The 14351-nt window shown below is 54.1% G+C and overlaps 9 protein-coding genes across 9 annotated transcripts; 4 read left to right on the top strand and 5 right to left on the bottom strand.

The window, feature by feature from the left end:
- Window positions 1-18: 18 nt before the first annotated feature.
- On the bottom strand, window positions 19-1093 carry LMH87_011661 (uncharacterized protein; the record flags this gene model as incomplete). The annotated part of the gene is made up of 3 exons (XM_056200838.1): window positions 19-500; window positions 549-951; window positions 998-1093. 3 exons carry the CDS (start codon window positions 1091-1093, stop codon window positions 19-21), a joined length of 981 nt encoding a protein of 326 aa, XP_056052648.1.
- Window positions 1094-1454: 361 nt separating this feature from the next.
- Window positions 1455-4110, top strand: LMH87_011660 (uncharacterized protein; the record flags this gene model as incomplete). Its single annotated transcript, XM_056200837.1, has 2 exons — window positions 1455-1650; window positions 1703-4110. The coding sequence occupies 2 exons, from the start codon at window positions 1455-1457 to the stop codon at window positions 4108-4110; spliced, it is 2604 nt and encodes an 867-aa protein (XP_056052647.1).
- Window positions 4111-4265: 155 nt separating this feature from the next.
- On the bottom strand, window positions 4266-5799 carry LMH87_011659 (uncharacterized protein; the record flags this gene model as incomplete). Its single annotated transcript, XM_056200836.1, has 2 exons — window positions 4266-5260; window positions 5310-5799. The coding sequence occupies 2 exons, from the start codon at window positions 5797-5799 to the stop codon at window positions 4266-4268; spliced, it is 1485 nt and encodes a 494-aa protein (XP_056052646.1).
- A 685-nt stretch (window positions 5800-6484) lies between these two features.
- On the top strand, window positions 6485-7847 carry LMH87_011658 (uncharacterized protein; the record flags this gene model as incomplete). Its single annotated transcript, XM_056200834.1, has 3 exons — window positions 6485-6523; window positions 6574-6636; window positions 6687-7847. 3 exons carry the CDS (start codon window positions 6485-6487, stop codon window positions 7845-7847), a joined length of 1263 nt encoding a protein of 420 aa, XP_056052645.1.
- A 123-nt stretch (window positions 7848-7970) lies between these two features.
- On the top strand, window positions 7971-8571 carry LMH87_011657 (uncharacterized protein; the record flags this gene model as incomplete). Its single annotated transcript, XM_056200833.1, has 3 exons — window positions 7971-8050; window positions 8236-8265; window positions 8346-8571. 3 exons carry the CDS (start codon window positions 7971-7973, stop codon window positions 8569-8571), a joined length of 336 nt encoding a protein of 111 aa, XP_056052644.1.
- Window positions 8572-8759: 188 nt separating this feature from the next.
- Window positions 8760-9369, bottom strand: LMH87_011656 (uncharacterized protein; the record flags this gene model as incomplete). The annotated part of the gene is made up of 2 exons (XM_056200832.1): window positions 8760-9122; window positions 9220-9369. 2 exons carry the CDS (start codon window positions 9367-9369, stop codon window positions 8760-8762), a joined length of 513 nt encoding a protein of 170 aa, XP_056052643.1.
- Window positions 9370-9637: 268 nt separating this feature from the next.
- On the bottom strand, window positions 9638-10918 carry LMH87_011655 (uncharacterized protein; the record flags this gene model as incomplete). The annotated part of the gene is made up of 3 exons (XM_056200831.1): window positions 9638-9908; window positions 9964-10016; window positions 10082-10918. The coding sequence occupies 3 exons, from the start codon at window positions 10916-10918 to the stop codon at window positions 9638-9640; spliced, it is 1161 nt and encodes a 386-aa protein (XP_056052642.1).
- Window positions 10919-11417: 499 nt separating this feature from the next.
- On the bottom strand, window positions 11418-12330 carry LMH87_011654 (uncharacterized protein; the record flags this gene model as incomplete). The annotated part of the gene is made up of 5 exons (XM_056200830.1): window positions 11418-11427; window positions 11492-11511; window positions 11977-12064; window positions 12121-12152; window positions 12253-12330. 5 exons carry the CDS (start codon window positions 12328-12330, stop codon window positions 11418-11420), a joined length of 228 nt encoding a protein of 75 aa, XP_056052641.1.
- A 556-nt stretch (window positions 12331-12886) lies between these two features.
- LMH87_011653 (uncharacterized protein) lies at window positions 12887-13962 on the top strand (the record flags this gene model as incomplete). The annotated part of the gene is made up of 5 exons (XM_056200829.1): window positions 12887-12901; window positions 12964-13581; window positions 13628-13728; window positions 13778-13867; window positions 13920-13962. 5 exons carry the CDS (start codon window positions 12887-12889, stop codon window positions 13960-13962), a joined length of 867 nt encoding a protein of 288 aa, XP_056052640.1.
- Between the last annotated feature and the right edge of the window lie 389 nt (window positions 13963-14351).

Genomic DNA, 14351 nt, shown 5'->3' with positions numbered 1-14351 from the left:
GTAAGCATCCCTGGGTATCTATTTTCCGCGGCGGAATTGGGCGCTCGAGAAGTTGCGGAGAGCCTTGACGAAGACTTGGTAGCCAAAGGACTCGTTGTCCTGGAGGCAGAAAATCTCGGTGAGACGAATCTGCCAGGGGGGGTAGCCGGAGAGCTCGACATAGGGGCTGAAGAGAATCAAAAGGTCCGGCTCAGGCATGATACCCTCCGACAGTTCAGCATCGATCAGATCCATGGAGATATCGCGAGGCGACAGCTTGCCCTTCTGGGACATGTCCGCGAGAGTTCGGGTGAGGTCGACAACAGACTCGCGGCCGTCTTGGGCAGAAATCAGGTGAACTCGCAGTTGACCGGCGGGGTTGGCACTCATTGAAGCGGGAGTAGCGATAGCTTCACGGTGAGGTGACGTAACAGAAAGAGACGGGTGTTGTGTTCCGAAGTAGAGGGTGAATTTGGCGAGGATGGACTCGTAGACGCGAGGCATGTGCTTCTTGAGAATTCCTAGACACTGTTAGCGGCTACCACGTGGAAGAAACGATCTATTCGTACCAGTCTTCTCGTAAATGGAAAGTGTCGGGATCTCGGCGCAGGCAGTCCAAGTAGCCAGCTCAGCTGCCTCGTCAATCAGTCGCTCAAGGTCAGCCTTGGGTCGCTTGTCCTCCTCAGCGCGCAGAACGGCGCTGAGGTGATTCGGCTTCTTCGGAAGTCCACTGACGTCCCTGCGAATGTATTCAGGAGTACCGTGGTGATAGTACAGAACAGATGATATTTGGTAGCGCACAATGTTCCAAGCCTGTCGGAGACGGATGTAGAGGGAGAAGATGCCATGCATGATGGCAAAGACGACGACGAAGAGCGCATTCTTCAGGAAGCGGCGCACGCCAAGGTGCGACTTTTGTTGCTTGTTCTTCTTCGAAACGGGCGGGCTATCGTTAACAGGAGGCAGATGGGACTGTATCATTAGCACAAATCTTTGCGATGACGTCGAATCAACGTACCTTGATCAACCGTGCCCTCTCCTGCTCGCTCAAGAGCGTATGGTTGGACTGTTCATCCGCGCGATACACCTTGCGGACAGTCGCGGTGGAAGGCATTGTAAAACTGGCAGCAGATATGAAGGACAAATGACAGAGGAAACGGGAAACGAAAGAAAGGGTAGCAAAAAGGCAGAAGTTGCAGACCAAGCGATGCCAGACAAAAGGCGTTGCTGTTCAAAAGATTAAGTGAGCGGCCAGCCGAACATGTGCTTGCGTCTTGGTGTGGCGCAGGAGCCACCAGTGGGGCTGAGCTGTCGACGCGCCTCCGTACTCCAACAAGCAGTGACGCTCGCATCTACACGACAGCGCCAAGCGGCAACGGATCTCCAGGACTGGGACGGCTGCGGCAGTGTTACATAAAACGGTTCCAGCTCTACACATGTAGACAATCGGGCTGCGCCCAATCCTGCGTCTCACCATGGATCGAACCAGCATTGGGGCCAAGAGCCTGTTTCCCAAAGGCCCAAGCTTCACCCTCGAGAACTTCTCCAACAAGGATTTTATCGTCCGCGACTTTGTCGACAGTTTAGCGGAAAGCGCAGTACCAATCAATCGGCGGTCGGGTCCCGCGCAACCGGCCTTTGATGCGAAGCCGCTCATTCGAACCTTTGAGAGTACGCCCACTGCTACTCTCCCCAGCCCCGCGTCCTGCTAACAAATCGCCAGATGCTCTGAGCCAGCTGGCTATCCTCGGGGACGAACTTCAAGAAAAGGAATCAGAGCTTCTATCACAAGTGCGACGAGCTGAAGTGCAACACGACCAGACCTTGGACACCCTTGGCAGGAAGCTCGACCAGTCCATGAGCTCCTTTGAGGCTCTAGACGGAACTGTAGCCTCGAGCAAGTCGAACAACTACGAGACAGTAAACAAAGCCGACGGCGAAGGCAACGTCGCCGTTCAGATTGGTGAAAAGCTAGAGGATCTGGACCGCAAGCGACGGCGTGCGCAAGACGCCCAGTTCCTCATCCAGTGCTGGAGCGAAGTCAGCGACACCGGTCTCCTCTCGTCCCTCGAAGACATTCGGCGGCAAGGCGGTGCTGAGAATAAGATCCGCTGCGCCGTCATTGCCCGCCAACTCATGCGCATCTCCCAGCAGCTTGACCCTGCGTCGTGGGGCCATGCCAACGGTCACCGGAGAAGCTCTGTCGGCAACGGCAACGGCAACGGCAACGGCAACGGCAACGGCAACGGGAATGGCAATGGCGGCGGTAATGGCAACGCAAATGGGCCAAAAACGCACAACACAAGGGAAGTCCTAGAAAAATTTTGCGAGTCGCTCGAGCAAGACCTCCTGCAACAGTTCAACAACAGCTACCGCAAACAAAACTTTGACGACATGATGGAGTGCGCCAAGGTGTTGTACGACTTTAATGGCGGAGCGAGCGTCATTGCGACGTTTGTCAACCAGCACCAATTTTTCATTGATCGCGATCAATTGATGAATGACGAGGTTATTGCCGACAAGGACATATGGGAGCCCATTGCGGACCCGGATGCTACACCTCCTGGCGTCGAGGCCAGCTTGCAATCACTTATTGATGAAGTCAAGATTGTCATGCAAGAAGAATCATTCATCATCAAGCGAGCTTTCCCCTATTATGAAACAGTATTGACAAAATTCATTCAGCGTGTTTTCCAGCAGTCCATTCAGCAGCGCCTAGAAAAGGTTTTGGACAAGGCCGACACTGTGTCGTCCCTTGCCTTTTTACGCTCACTTCACTCCTCCCGCAGCTATATCAGCTCCCTGATCGAAGACCTCAAAACCCATGGTCTTACCGAGCATCCGGAGCCATGCTCTGGTCAGATCGCACAGATTCTCGACCAACAAGTGGACGAGCTGTTTGTCCCTTATCTCGTTGGCAATCTGTACATTGAAAGAGAAAAGAAGAGCATCGAAGAAATGTACAGTTCGCTATTGTTCAAGTTTACAATGTACCATTCGCGCAAGAAAAAGGCACCGACTGGCTTCATGGCGTCTCTCGCCCAGCAGGGTACACAGCTGATGGCATCAGCCAAGGATGCTTACTTAGAGCGTCTCGAGTCATCAGATTTAACACCTACACAAAAGGCTACCATGTTACGCGTCGCCGGGATTGCGGAGAAGGACAATAAGAATGAAATTGAGCTTTCCGAAGACGACGGAACGCTGAGTGTTGCCAACGCCAAGCGCATGCTCAAGTGGCTTGCCGAGAGTGTGCAACGTACACTGGAGCTGGGAACGGCAGTCGAGACGCCCAAGGAGATGAGTGTCTTCTTGAACCTGCTGCTCAGCAACATGGGACAAGTATACGTCCAAACAGCACTGGATGCTGCACACATGCAGGCCACCATGCTTGAAAACTCCAAGACGGAGCCTGACATGTCGTACCTGCCGGCCATCCGCCCTGCCGTCACCATCTCGGCCATTATGGACCGCTTCATCAGCACGGTGCTCATCCGTCTCGCCGAGTCCAACACTACCGTACGAAAGAGCATGGAGGCACAGAAGAAGATGGCCATTGACGAGATTGAGAAGAAGACCAACGCCGTCATGAAGATCTCCATAGACGTCATTGTCAACTTTGTCGCCAAGACACTCAGCGGCCAGAAAAAGCAGGATTTTCGCCCCAAGGACGTCGAGCTCGAGTCGCTGCAGACGCCCACCTGCCTGGCCATCTGCACCTTTCTCGGACGCGCCGAGAAGCACGCGTCGGCCGCTATTGACGGCCAGAATGCCGAAAAGTTCTTTAGCGAGCTGGCGACGGAGCTGCACCGGCTGCTGTTTGACCACTTCAAAAAGTTCCAGGTCAACGCCACCGGCGGCTTGATGGTGACGCAGGACATTGCCAAGTACGTCTCCATTGTGCGCGACTGGCCGCTCGCCAAGGACATCGGCCTTGCGATTGAGCTGCTCACCGAGATTGGCTCGCTGTTCATCGTCGGCGCCGAGGCGCTCCGGGAAAAGTCGCGAGGGCTGGCGCCGGGCCAGATGACGGCGCGCGGGAAGCTCTCCAAGGCGGACTTTCAGGCGTTTGTACAGCGGCGCGATGACGCGACGTCGGTGGGCATCCAGAGTATGCTAGCTGGTTTATAACGAACGAATTTTGCAAGAATTGTACGATTATGAATGCAAAGATGGAATCTATATAAACTCAAAGTGACAAATTTCGTGGTAGACTAGACAATGGTGTCGTGATAATGTACATTTCTATGATGCGGTATACAGGAACCAACACTGTTGATGGACAGCTACCTTTCTATTTCTGGTTGTACAAGCTCTCCCAGGACCTTGCTGTCCTCCATGAGCTGCCTCGCCTTGGTCTCGGACAGCTTCATGTCGTCCTTGATGAGCCGCACGCCCAGCTCCGCCACCAGCACGGCCTGGATGAAGGCCGCGGAGCCGCGTCCCGCGATGACCCTGTCGTCGACAGCGCGCCTCTTCAGCGCGCCGCTGAACTCGCCAACCAGGTAGTCGCACATGGCGTTGAAGCCGCGCGGGCCGTAGTAGCCCGGGTTGAAGCTCTCCTCACGCTTCATCGACCGCGCGCGGCCCTCCTCGATGTTCCTGGCGTGGATGTTGCGAAAGTGCGAGCCGCGGCCCTCGACAATGGCGAGCAGGTGGTCGCGGTGCGCGGCGAAGCGCGTCTCGATGCCGTCCCAGTCAATGTCGGGGTAGTCGAGGTCCTTCCACGTCTGCGCGGCGGTGCGCTGCTTGTGGAGCTGGCAGAAGCGCGTCTGCATGCGCACGTTGAGGCGCTTGCCCTTGCTGAAGTCGTCGAGGAAGGCCTTGTCGACCTCTTCGCCGCACCAGGGGCATTTTGTGGCCGGCGGCTCGTGGTACTCTTCTGGTATTTTGAGCTTGGGCACGTCGTCATCGTCGTCTTCATCGGATGAGAGCTTGGGCAAGTCTTCCACGTCTCCACGTATAGGTACTTGTCCACCCGGCGATTTGTCCAGAAAGTTTTGTGGTAGTTTGAACACCGCTGGCGGTGGTGATGACGGCGGGGACGCCTTCTTTTTTCCCTTCTTGGTCTTCTTTTTATAATTTTTCAACGAAGCAAGAATGCTATCCTCGTCCTCGCTATCCGCCGTACCGTTCAAATCCGTCAACAGTTTCTTTGGAGAGCTGCCGGGCGACGACAGCAATTTCTTGTCCGGCATAATAAACTTGGAGGATTTCTTCTTCTGCGGGCTCTCTATTGAGCTCGGTACGCGAAGCTGTTTGTTGCTGCCTTGTGACGAGCCTGGCTATGTTAGCAATGCACAGTGCATGTGACTGTTACGGCAACCAACCCGGCTGACTACTTTGCGAGCCTCTTGCTCGCTTCCCGTAGGTAGCTTTGGTTTGCTTTTGGCCTGTAAAGCCCCATTTGTCCTGAAGATGGTTGCCCGGCTTCAGCTTCCCCTTGTGGTTTGGACTCTCGCGTTCCGGGCTCTCTGATATCCTTCTTCGCTTGGTGAATGTATTTTTCTCTTTTCTGTTCTTGGAAGAGAACGCTGTCGGCTTGATGGCTGCCCGCCGTGATCTTTCATCCGCCGAGGTATCGGAGTCGCTGTCGATCGGTGATAGCGGCCGGTGTGACGCTTTGCGCCTGGGAGAGGCGGCTCGGTCGCTGCCCTTAGCAGCCTGAACCGTCCCCTCGCTAAACGTATCATCTTCTTCATCTGTGGACAGCGGCGGAGCATCGTCGGTAACGGGAGGTTTCTGCACCTGTCGCGGGCGATTGCCTACAGTCTTGAGCAAGCCTGGAGCGTTGGCGGTCAAGCCCACTCGCCTACTCATAGCTTTGGTATGCAGAGGCAGTTATTCCTAGCTTGGCATTATCAACGCATCTGATTATCCGCGTAGGTTCAATTATTGCAAGCTATGCATCGGCCGTTGCTGATGATGGCACTGCCCGTGAAAGTTAACAGTCTCGTCGGGCGCGCTGAGAGACGCGTCGTGTGCTTTAGCACAGGTGGGGCAAGACTTCTTGAGATGATCGGATGGATGCTTAGTACTTGACAAACCGCAACTTTTCTTCAATACGACGTCCGATATATTCACAGCCTGTGAGATTTACAGATCCACATATTTTGAGTAATTACCAACAGTTTCCGTGGGCACACAATTGCTCATGCTATGCATTGTACCCGATTATATATGTTCGATGATCTGCCAGTAGGCTACAGCTGTGTCAAGGCACCTGATTCACGGGGTCAACATAAACTTCACGAATATTAAATCGTTGACCTGGACACAATGAACTTCTGATCATCACTGATATAATGACACCAAAAAAACCCCGAAATTCTCTCCAGCATGCGGTGATCTGAGTTACGAGTATCGTCTATATCCTGTCCACTGGCCTGCACTAACCAAAGTTGGTGGGGTTGGCAGCTACAACCCCTACCTAGACCGCCGCTACTCTGTCACAGCTCAACCACGCATCAACACATACACACCGGAGAGATTGGCGCATGGAACAATGGCGCTAAACAGGAAATATGCGAATCTGCCAGATTTGGTAAGGAGAGAGCCGTCATGGCAAGCTCAGGGCTAATAGTCGCATCCTAGGACCTCTCGGCTCCTGATATTTACGAAACGCCCGAATTGACAGACGACAACTCGACGGTCCCTGTGCGTACATCTCGCGGATGGTTGTTTGCGCCTTTTCTAATTCTATACAGGCTACCACGGCGCGTACCCAATCGGACGATGAATTTTATGACGTCGAAGACGACACAGAGGGCATATCTCGCTCTAGACTACGCATTGGGGACGCACGTTCGCGATTCGAGCCCGCAGCTGTCGACACGGCCGGTGTAGATTTTTCCGATCGCGTCGATGGCAAGCGCAAGTCATACAAGGCCTCCAGTCGTCGCCAGCGTATCCTGCAGGACGGTACCACCGAGCTCGGCGACCTGTCCGATGACGACGACGAAGAAAGCCTGGAGCGACGCATTGCGCGCTTGACACGCGAGGTACAAGAAGCAAAAGACGAGCATGCAAAGCTTAAGGCATCGCCTGATGCAGAAGAGGATTCGCGACTACAGTCTCTCAGTGACATGCTCGCCAGCATGTCAATGCCTAGTGGAGTTATCCGCGAGGCAGCTACAGCCAAAACGACACCTGCCGACAAGGATGCTGCGGAAGAAGAAGTTGGAAATTCTACATATACCATCACATACGCACCGACATACGAACAAACTCACGCTCTCGCGAAAGCTGCCGACTTTGACCGCCGGTTGCTGGCCCTCGAGAAGGGTTTGGGCATCAGCTCCTCTCTGTCCGCCGAGGCGGGCGAGGGTGGCCTGCCGCGCGCCATTCTCCCCACACTCGATAACATGGACAAGCAGATTGCGACACTTGCACAGGCTTCCACAGCAAACCTGGATGCCATCAGCCGCCGCGTACGTACGCTAGCCTCGGACCAGGACAAGCTCAACGACACCCGAGAGAAAGCCAAGGCACTACGAGAGGAGCTCGGAAAGAGTAGTGGCTCCTCGCCGCAAGTACAACCGGGAGAAGACGCCGAGCAGGAGACTAAGATAAATGCGCTGTACGGCGTGCTGCCGACGATTGAGAGCTTGGCGCCGATGCTGCCGCCGCTGCTAGATCGCCTGCGCTCACTGCGTGCTATCCACGCCGATGCGGCCACAGCCAGCCAGACGCTGGAGCAGATTGAGCAGAGACAGGCCGACATGACGGCAGAGCTAAAGCAGTGGCGCGAGGGCCTACAAAAGCTCGAGGAGACCATGACGGAGGGCGACGCTACGGTCAAAGGCAACATGACAGTCATGCAGGGCTGGATCAAGGACCTGGAGGCGCGCATGGCCAAGCTGGCCTGAAGTTGGTAGCGAGAGCATTTAGCGATACCCATTGACATTTTTGATGGATAATTTTTATACATGAACAAAGTACAATTTACACAATTACATCAACGATTTGCGGTGTTGGTCCGACCCCACGTGATGTGGTGTGACTTAAATTTCCGGCCGGCTCCGCCAAACTTTCTCTTCTTCCATCCCTACACACACAGTTGTCTGAAATTGTAAGTAGAAGCTCTTCTTCTCCGCTGCACATGCCCCTTTATTTGGAATGATGCCTTAATAGCATGTATTACCTGACTCCCCTGATGTCAATTTTTTATCACCAAGATCTCTGATCCAAACTTTATTTCCATCATTTTTTAAAATCTGCATAAAGCGCGTCAAAAACGTATGCTAACCTAAAAAGAAACAAAGAAGGAACAACAAATAGGAACAAGTCGAGAAGAGACTGTCAGCTCGATAAATTTTCATAATGACGGCCGGTCAATGCACCGTACTGTACTTCGCGGGCGCCAGCTCCTACACGGGCAAGGAGAGCGAGGCCTTTCCCGCGCCCATGCCGCTGGGCCAGCTCTTCGCGGCGCTCGAGTCGCGCCACCCGGGGATTGGCGCCCGCATCCTCGACTCGTGCCTCGTGACCGTCAACCTCGACTACGTAGACGTGCCCAAGACCGACAACGACGGCGTGGTGATCCAACCGGCTGACGAGGTGGCTATAATCCCGCCCGTAAGCGCTGGCTAATGATGACCCGTCCCCCGCAAATCAAGAATATCCCAACGACCCCGCCCAAAACAAGGCAAAAATCAATATAAAGACTTGCCGGCTTACATTGTACCATGTCTGATCTCGGATGCAATCTGCCGTGTTCTTGGGTGCAATGTGCCGGATGGGCGTCTCTCCATCCACCACGTATACCGTTGGCGGGAAACTCACCCCCTTTGGCCTCTCAACAGCGGCTGCCGCTCACCACCACCACCACGCTGCTGCTGCTGTGAGTCGTCGTCTGGAGGCACTGCCGTCCACCACGTCGTCGCCACGAATCGCTGCCGGGCCGCCGCCCTGCTCCGTCTTCGCACGTGCCGCAGCGCCAGCCCAAACAGCCAGAGCACCAGCATCAGCAACAGCGTCACGTTGATGGCAATGGCCGTGCTGAAGACGGTGTACGTCGAGACGCGGCACCCAAACGGTTGCGAGCGCAGCTCCCACCGCTCAGCGCGCGCGGGGCAAACGTCTTCGTTGTAGATGGGTGCGAGAAAGGCCGGATGCTGCTTGTTGGGAACGCAGGCCCACGTCTGTTTTTTTTTTGGTAACATAGGTTAGCAATATCCCAAGAAATAAAATAATGCGCATTTTTATTTATGCCGTGCTGGTGGGTGCAAGCGTGCGTACGTAGGGACACCAAGAACATTCATCCGTATTAATGCAGCGACCGCAGTCTTGCTGCGCCCAGCATCGCAGTAAATGCTCAAAACCGCCCTTGGCGTCTGTAAAGTTGCTTCGTGCCGCCTCTGCGGCCTGCAGGCTGATACGAGTGTCCATGGCAGTTGATGAATGGATGATGGAGTGACGCGGCGATCGCCTCTGCAACGGCTTCTGTGCGGGGCTGTGCCAACTGATTGTTCACGCCACAGGTGCATATCGCCGCGGGCACCAGGCACACCTCCATCCAGATGCATCAGGATATCATATTTATCACTATTGACGCTAGCATGTCCATAGTATTATACAAATAATTGTTTCGCGCGTCACTGTGCCTATTCATATACGCCGCTCTCCTCGGTCACTCAAGAAAGATGATCAACAAAACTCATAAATGGTTCGCCTGCTCTACGCTATTGATCTCGCGAGAACGCCGCATCTGCTGCTTCAGTTTCCGCATGTCTGCCCGTCGCTGACGAGCCCATTGCTTCTTGTCCACTGGAGGATTGACCGCCAGCGACTCCAGTGTCATGAGATCCGCCAAGAACCGGCGAATCCGAAGGCCGGTCTGGTTTCGCACAAATGCATCAACTTCCTCGTCGCAGGCCGCCGATGCTGCGATATGGAGACCTCGAAGTACATCACGATCGGTGATTTCCCTGTCGTCATAGTCAAATCTGGAAGAAAACTTGAACTGTGACATGGACGAAGTACGTCGAGGAATGTTTGGTCTCGCGTTCGCTCGCGACGGCACGCCTCTGTTGCTTCTACAGCAAATACCGATGTGGTCGATAATATCACCTCGTGAATCTAGTAGCTTTGAGGGACTGACGCTGTCGGTTTTCGGGCGATTCCTCGCTTCTTCAACAGCTGCCTTGAGGTCTAAAGGGGTCGCCTGCCGTAAACGCCTATCGTATTGCTTGGACGTAGTTTCCTGCGGTATGCGCTTCTTGGGACTGGATCTTCTGGGTTTGATTGGAGAACCTTCCGATTTTGTAGGCAGGATACGCGGATGCGGTGAACCTCGCCTGGGTACGTGTGGGGACTTTCCTTTATCCTTGCGACGGGGGTACGAGGGCAACATTCTGGGACTGAGAGCATGGCTCTTAGAAGTCAAATTTTCCGGCGCCGCATGTGGCCCCGTTCCAGGATCGGCCTCAAACAACCCAACTGCTGGCCGAGGCGGTCGTTGAGGTGGCCGCGGCGGCGGTGGAACTGGTGGTGGAGGACCGATGCCGCCACGGAACTTGGGCATTGGGGCGGTTGGTAGCTTCTGAGGCTGATTCCAGCCAGCTTCCGTTGCCGTGGAGGGACTGTGATCAAAGCAAGAGAGACAATGTTTCTTGGGCTTTTTGCCTGAGGCGGCTTTTGCCTTCTTCTTTTTTTTCGGTACTTCGTCAATCATTGCGTAGCGCCATTCGTCCATGCCATTGGCCGGCGCAAAGGAAATTTCAGTATTGGGGCTATCACTGGGCTCCGTGTCGACAAAACCGTCTACCTGTGAAGGCTTTCCTGCAGTAGGCCTGCGATGGCTGGGCTTGGTAGACGGCCCTGCCTTTGTAGGTGCTCTCGCCTGAACAGCCTTCGTGATGTAGCTATCAATGCGATTACCTTGGTCTTGGGAGGTTACAGCGAGGCCGGCAGTTTCAAACTCGGAGCGAAATGGCATAAGAGCTGATACAGTCCGAAGAGTCGCAGCAGATTGGTTTCTGGGAATTGCGGCATCTCTCCCCCTGCGACGTTTGGCGTATCGCTCCAGGTCCTTGGCGAAGCGGTCGATTGCATCCTGCTCGCTCGAAGCTTGCGACTAGTCAGATCGGGCTCCAGGAGCATTCGCATTAGCTTGATTCTGTCGGCACCGACCGACAGACGATAAACGAAACTGTTGAACGATGTTTCTGGTGATGGCATCCACTAGTGCCGAATCCACCGAGCCTCGGTTTGATGAGCTGGAGGGGTCGCTTGCGCCATCAACTTGAGCATGATACCGTCTGGATTTGGATGCCCTGTACCTCTGATTTACATAATTCTCGTGGGTTGTTATGGATGCGGATGAGCCAGAGCTCGTTGGTGGTCTAGCACCGTGTCTTGACAAAGTCGATGATGTCGACGGAGGAATTGGGAAGGAATCCAAGTCAAACGAGGAATCGAATGGCCCGGCATGCTCCTCAGAGGTAGCTTCAGGGGTCGTATGAATATTTTCAAAGGTACTTTTGGTGGGCAGTTCTGGTGCACGACGTACTGGGCGCGCCGCGGCCTTGGCTGTGAAGTTCTCAGGCCTTTCGGGTCTTTGATAGCGAGTGCGAGTATGACGCCGCGATGCAGCAAAGATTCTGGATTGGGGACGATGTGTATTGGTAGAGGTATTTTGCAATTCATTTAATTTGTTGAAACGGGCAAAGGGCTGCGAGTGGCTGCCTTCAGGAATGGGCGCCAAAAAAGCCATTCTAGGCTCTGCCCCAATAGTGTGCGGATGAGGTCGGTGAAGAATGTTGCGTTATAACGAAGCCTAAGCATGAGATGGCACGAAAGGAGCGCATATAGCACTAATGCAGGTGTTGCAGAGAGGATGCGCCGGTAGACATTTTGACATGGCAACGAGGCGGAGAGGGGAGAGTAGCCGCGGCAGGAGAGGGCAGCAGTTGGCCAAGCCACGGCACGAGGCCAGACATGCCGGGGGCAAGAGCACGCCTATCGAATGTCCTTGATTCCTGGAGACGAGTATACTTCAAGTTGGCGTTTTCCTTTGCGCAGCAGAAACTCAATGGCTGCAAAGTCCCGTTTGTCAACACTGAGGCTCTTTGCAAATTCAGACCTGCAGGGTGGCCATTAGCGACGCGTCGGCGAACACAGGTCGGCGAACAAACTAACCTCGCAAAAGCCTTGAAATGCGGTCTAGTGGCCTGGAAAAAAAAGATTGTCATGTTAGTAAAGCCGTGCTAATGGTGTTGCAGCCGGAAAGGCAGCCGAACTGGCGGCATTGGGGTAGGGCGTCGCAGATACCTCGGGCTTCTTACGGCTCTCGCGAAGACAGTGGCGGTAAAGGCCCAGAACCTCTTTCTGGAGGCCGGAGAGACGCATTGCTGACTGTCGGCAAGTATCTGCCGGGATAGCCGTATGTCGTGATGGAAGCGCTGGAGGTTAAATGTCGAAATGGACACCCAAGATGGTAATATTGCAGCTGTCAATGTCAGTAGATGAGGTGCCGGTCAGCGCTAGCGGCCTGGCTGGGCGGGATTGTTGGCCTGAGGAGCCGAGTGATCCGCCGTGACTGGCTGGTCAGAGGTTGATTATAGTGGGCGAGGGGAGCGAGGGGAGCGAGGGGGGTCAACTGGGGGACAGCCCTTTGGTGAAAATTTACAGCGGCCGATGCAGCCATAATTGTGCTGCAGGAGGATCTTAACCTTGCTGGTACAGTGGATGGACATGGGCAGCGTACCAGCCACTGCCAGTCACCGAAGCATCTCCGACAGGACTCGCTACGCTCGCTGTAAGTGAATGCCTACCGTATTAGCGACGTTACATGCCTACAACTCCGACTGATGATGCTTCAGTTATAAAAGCACCAGCTCCCCCCCATTGATCAACACGTTATCCTGCCCATCATCAATACTATTCACTGTAACAAGAAGCAAAAATGTCTTCCTTTTCAGTGAGTTTAGCTCTTTAATACACTACCAACCCCTTCTTGCTAAGTGATGTTTCCAACCACAGAGGCTGGTTAGATTTCTGTCCAACGATGGACGCTCATACTACGGCGATGCCATCCTTCCCGAGGGAGAAACCGACATCTCCAAGGCGCAGACTGCCCGAATCATCGAGGGAAATATCTTTGGTGAATACCAAGTCACAGATCGAGCGGCCGATATCCGCACCCTTCTCCCGCCTCTAGCACCAGCCCATTCCGGCACTGTTCGCTGTCTAGGCCTCAACTATGCCGACCACGCCAAAGAAAACAAGCTTCCTGAGCCCAAGTACCCTGTCCTCTTCTTCAAGCCTCCCACAAGTCTCTCTGGTCCTACAGACCCCATCCCTGTTCCTCACATGGCCCAGGAGATGGATGGTCTAGACTATGAGTGTGAGCTGGTCATTATCGTTGGCAAGCAGTGCAAGGACGTGCCCGAGGCCCAGGCCCTGGACTGCGTTTTTGGCTACGCTGTTGGCAACGATATGTCTCACAGAGACTGGCAGATGAAGCACGGCAACCAATGGGCTCACGGAAAGAGTTTCGACGGCTGGGCGCCATATGGTCCTGGCATTGTGTCGTCCAAGTTGATTGAGGACCCCCAGTCCCTCGCCATTTGGACCAAGGTCAACGGCGAAATATTACAAGTAAGCAGGAATAATGCTCCATACAGATTCACACTAACTTTGATAGAATGGCAACACTGCCGACCAGATTTTTGGTGTCAAAGAGACCATTTCGCTTCTTAGCCGCGGCGTCACTCTAATGCCAGGTGATCTCATCTTCACCGGGACGTGAGTTTCATTCAACTTCCATCATATAAGTTTTAAACTGACAACTCAGGCCCGCCGGTGTTGGAATGGGACGCTCACCGCAGTTGTGGCTCAAGGACGGCGACGTTGTTGAGGTCGGACTCGACCATGTCGGTACCTGGTAAGCACTCTCTAACACCAAGCCACACTACGCCTTTTACTAACTGCATCAGTGTCAACAAGGTCGAGTTTGCAAAAAGTTATGCCAAAATCTAGGTGCCGAACGATCGATGTACATTGCCTATCACGAGAATTTCATACGTCAATACACTTATTCGCGGTGGTGTGAGATGTGGTGTCGCGGGCACGACGGGCAAGAATAGAAGCCCCCGTCGTGCTTGGTCGACACCGGGAATGGACAGAATCGTAGATCTCGTACCGTAGAGTCCATTCCGATGTAGTAAGAGTCATGAACAGTAAAATCGAACAGTAAGCCCGATCCTTGCAGGCCCCGGAAATACTACTTGGTAACGGAAGTTATCACCTGGTTTCAGCCTTCCAGAAGCTTTGCACTGCCCGGCCGGGCGCATAGTAACATGTTAGTTCCTGTGCGTTGTGGCCTAAAAACGCCACTTACATCCAGTTCCATTAATAGCGGCCTTGCT

This window comes from Akanthomyces muscarius, chromosome 4 (assembly GCF_028009165.1).
Source record: "Akanthomyces muscarius strain Ve6 chromosome 4, whole genome shotgun sequence".
Lineage (NCBI taxonomy): Eukaryota > Fungi > Ascomycota > Sordariomycetes > Hypocreales > Cordycipitaceae > Akanthomyces > Akanthomyces muscarius.
The sequence above is the reverse complement of the archived record's forward strand: the minus strand, read 5'-3'. Positions and strand labels throughout refer to the sequence as shown.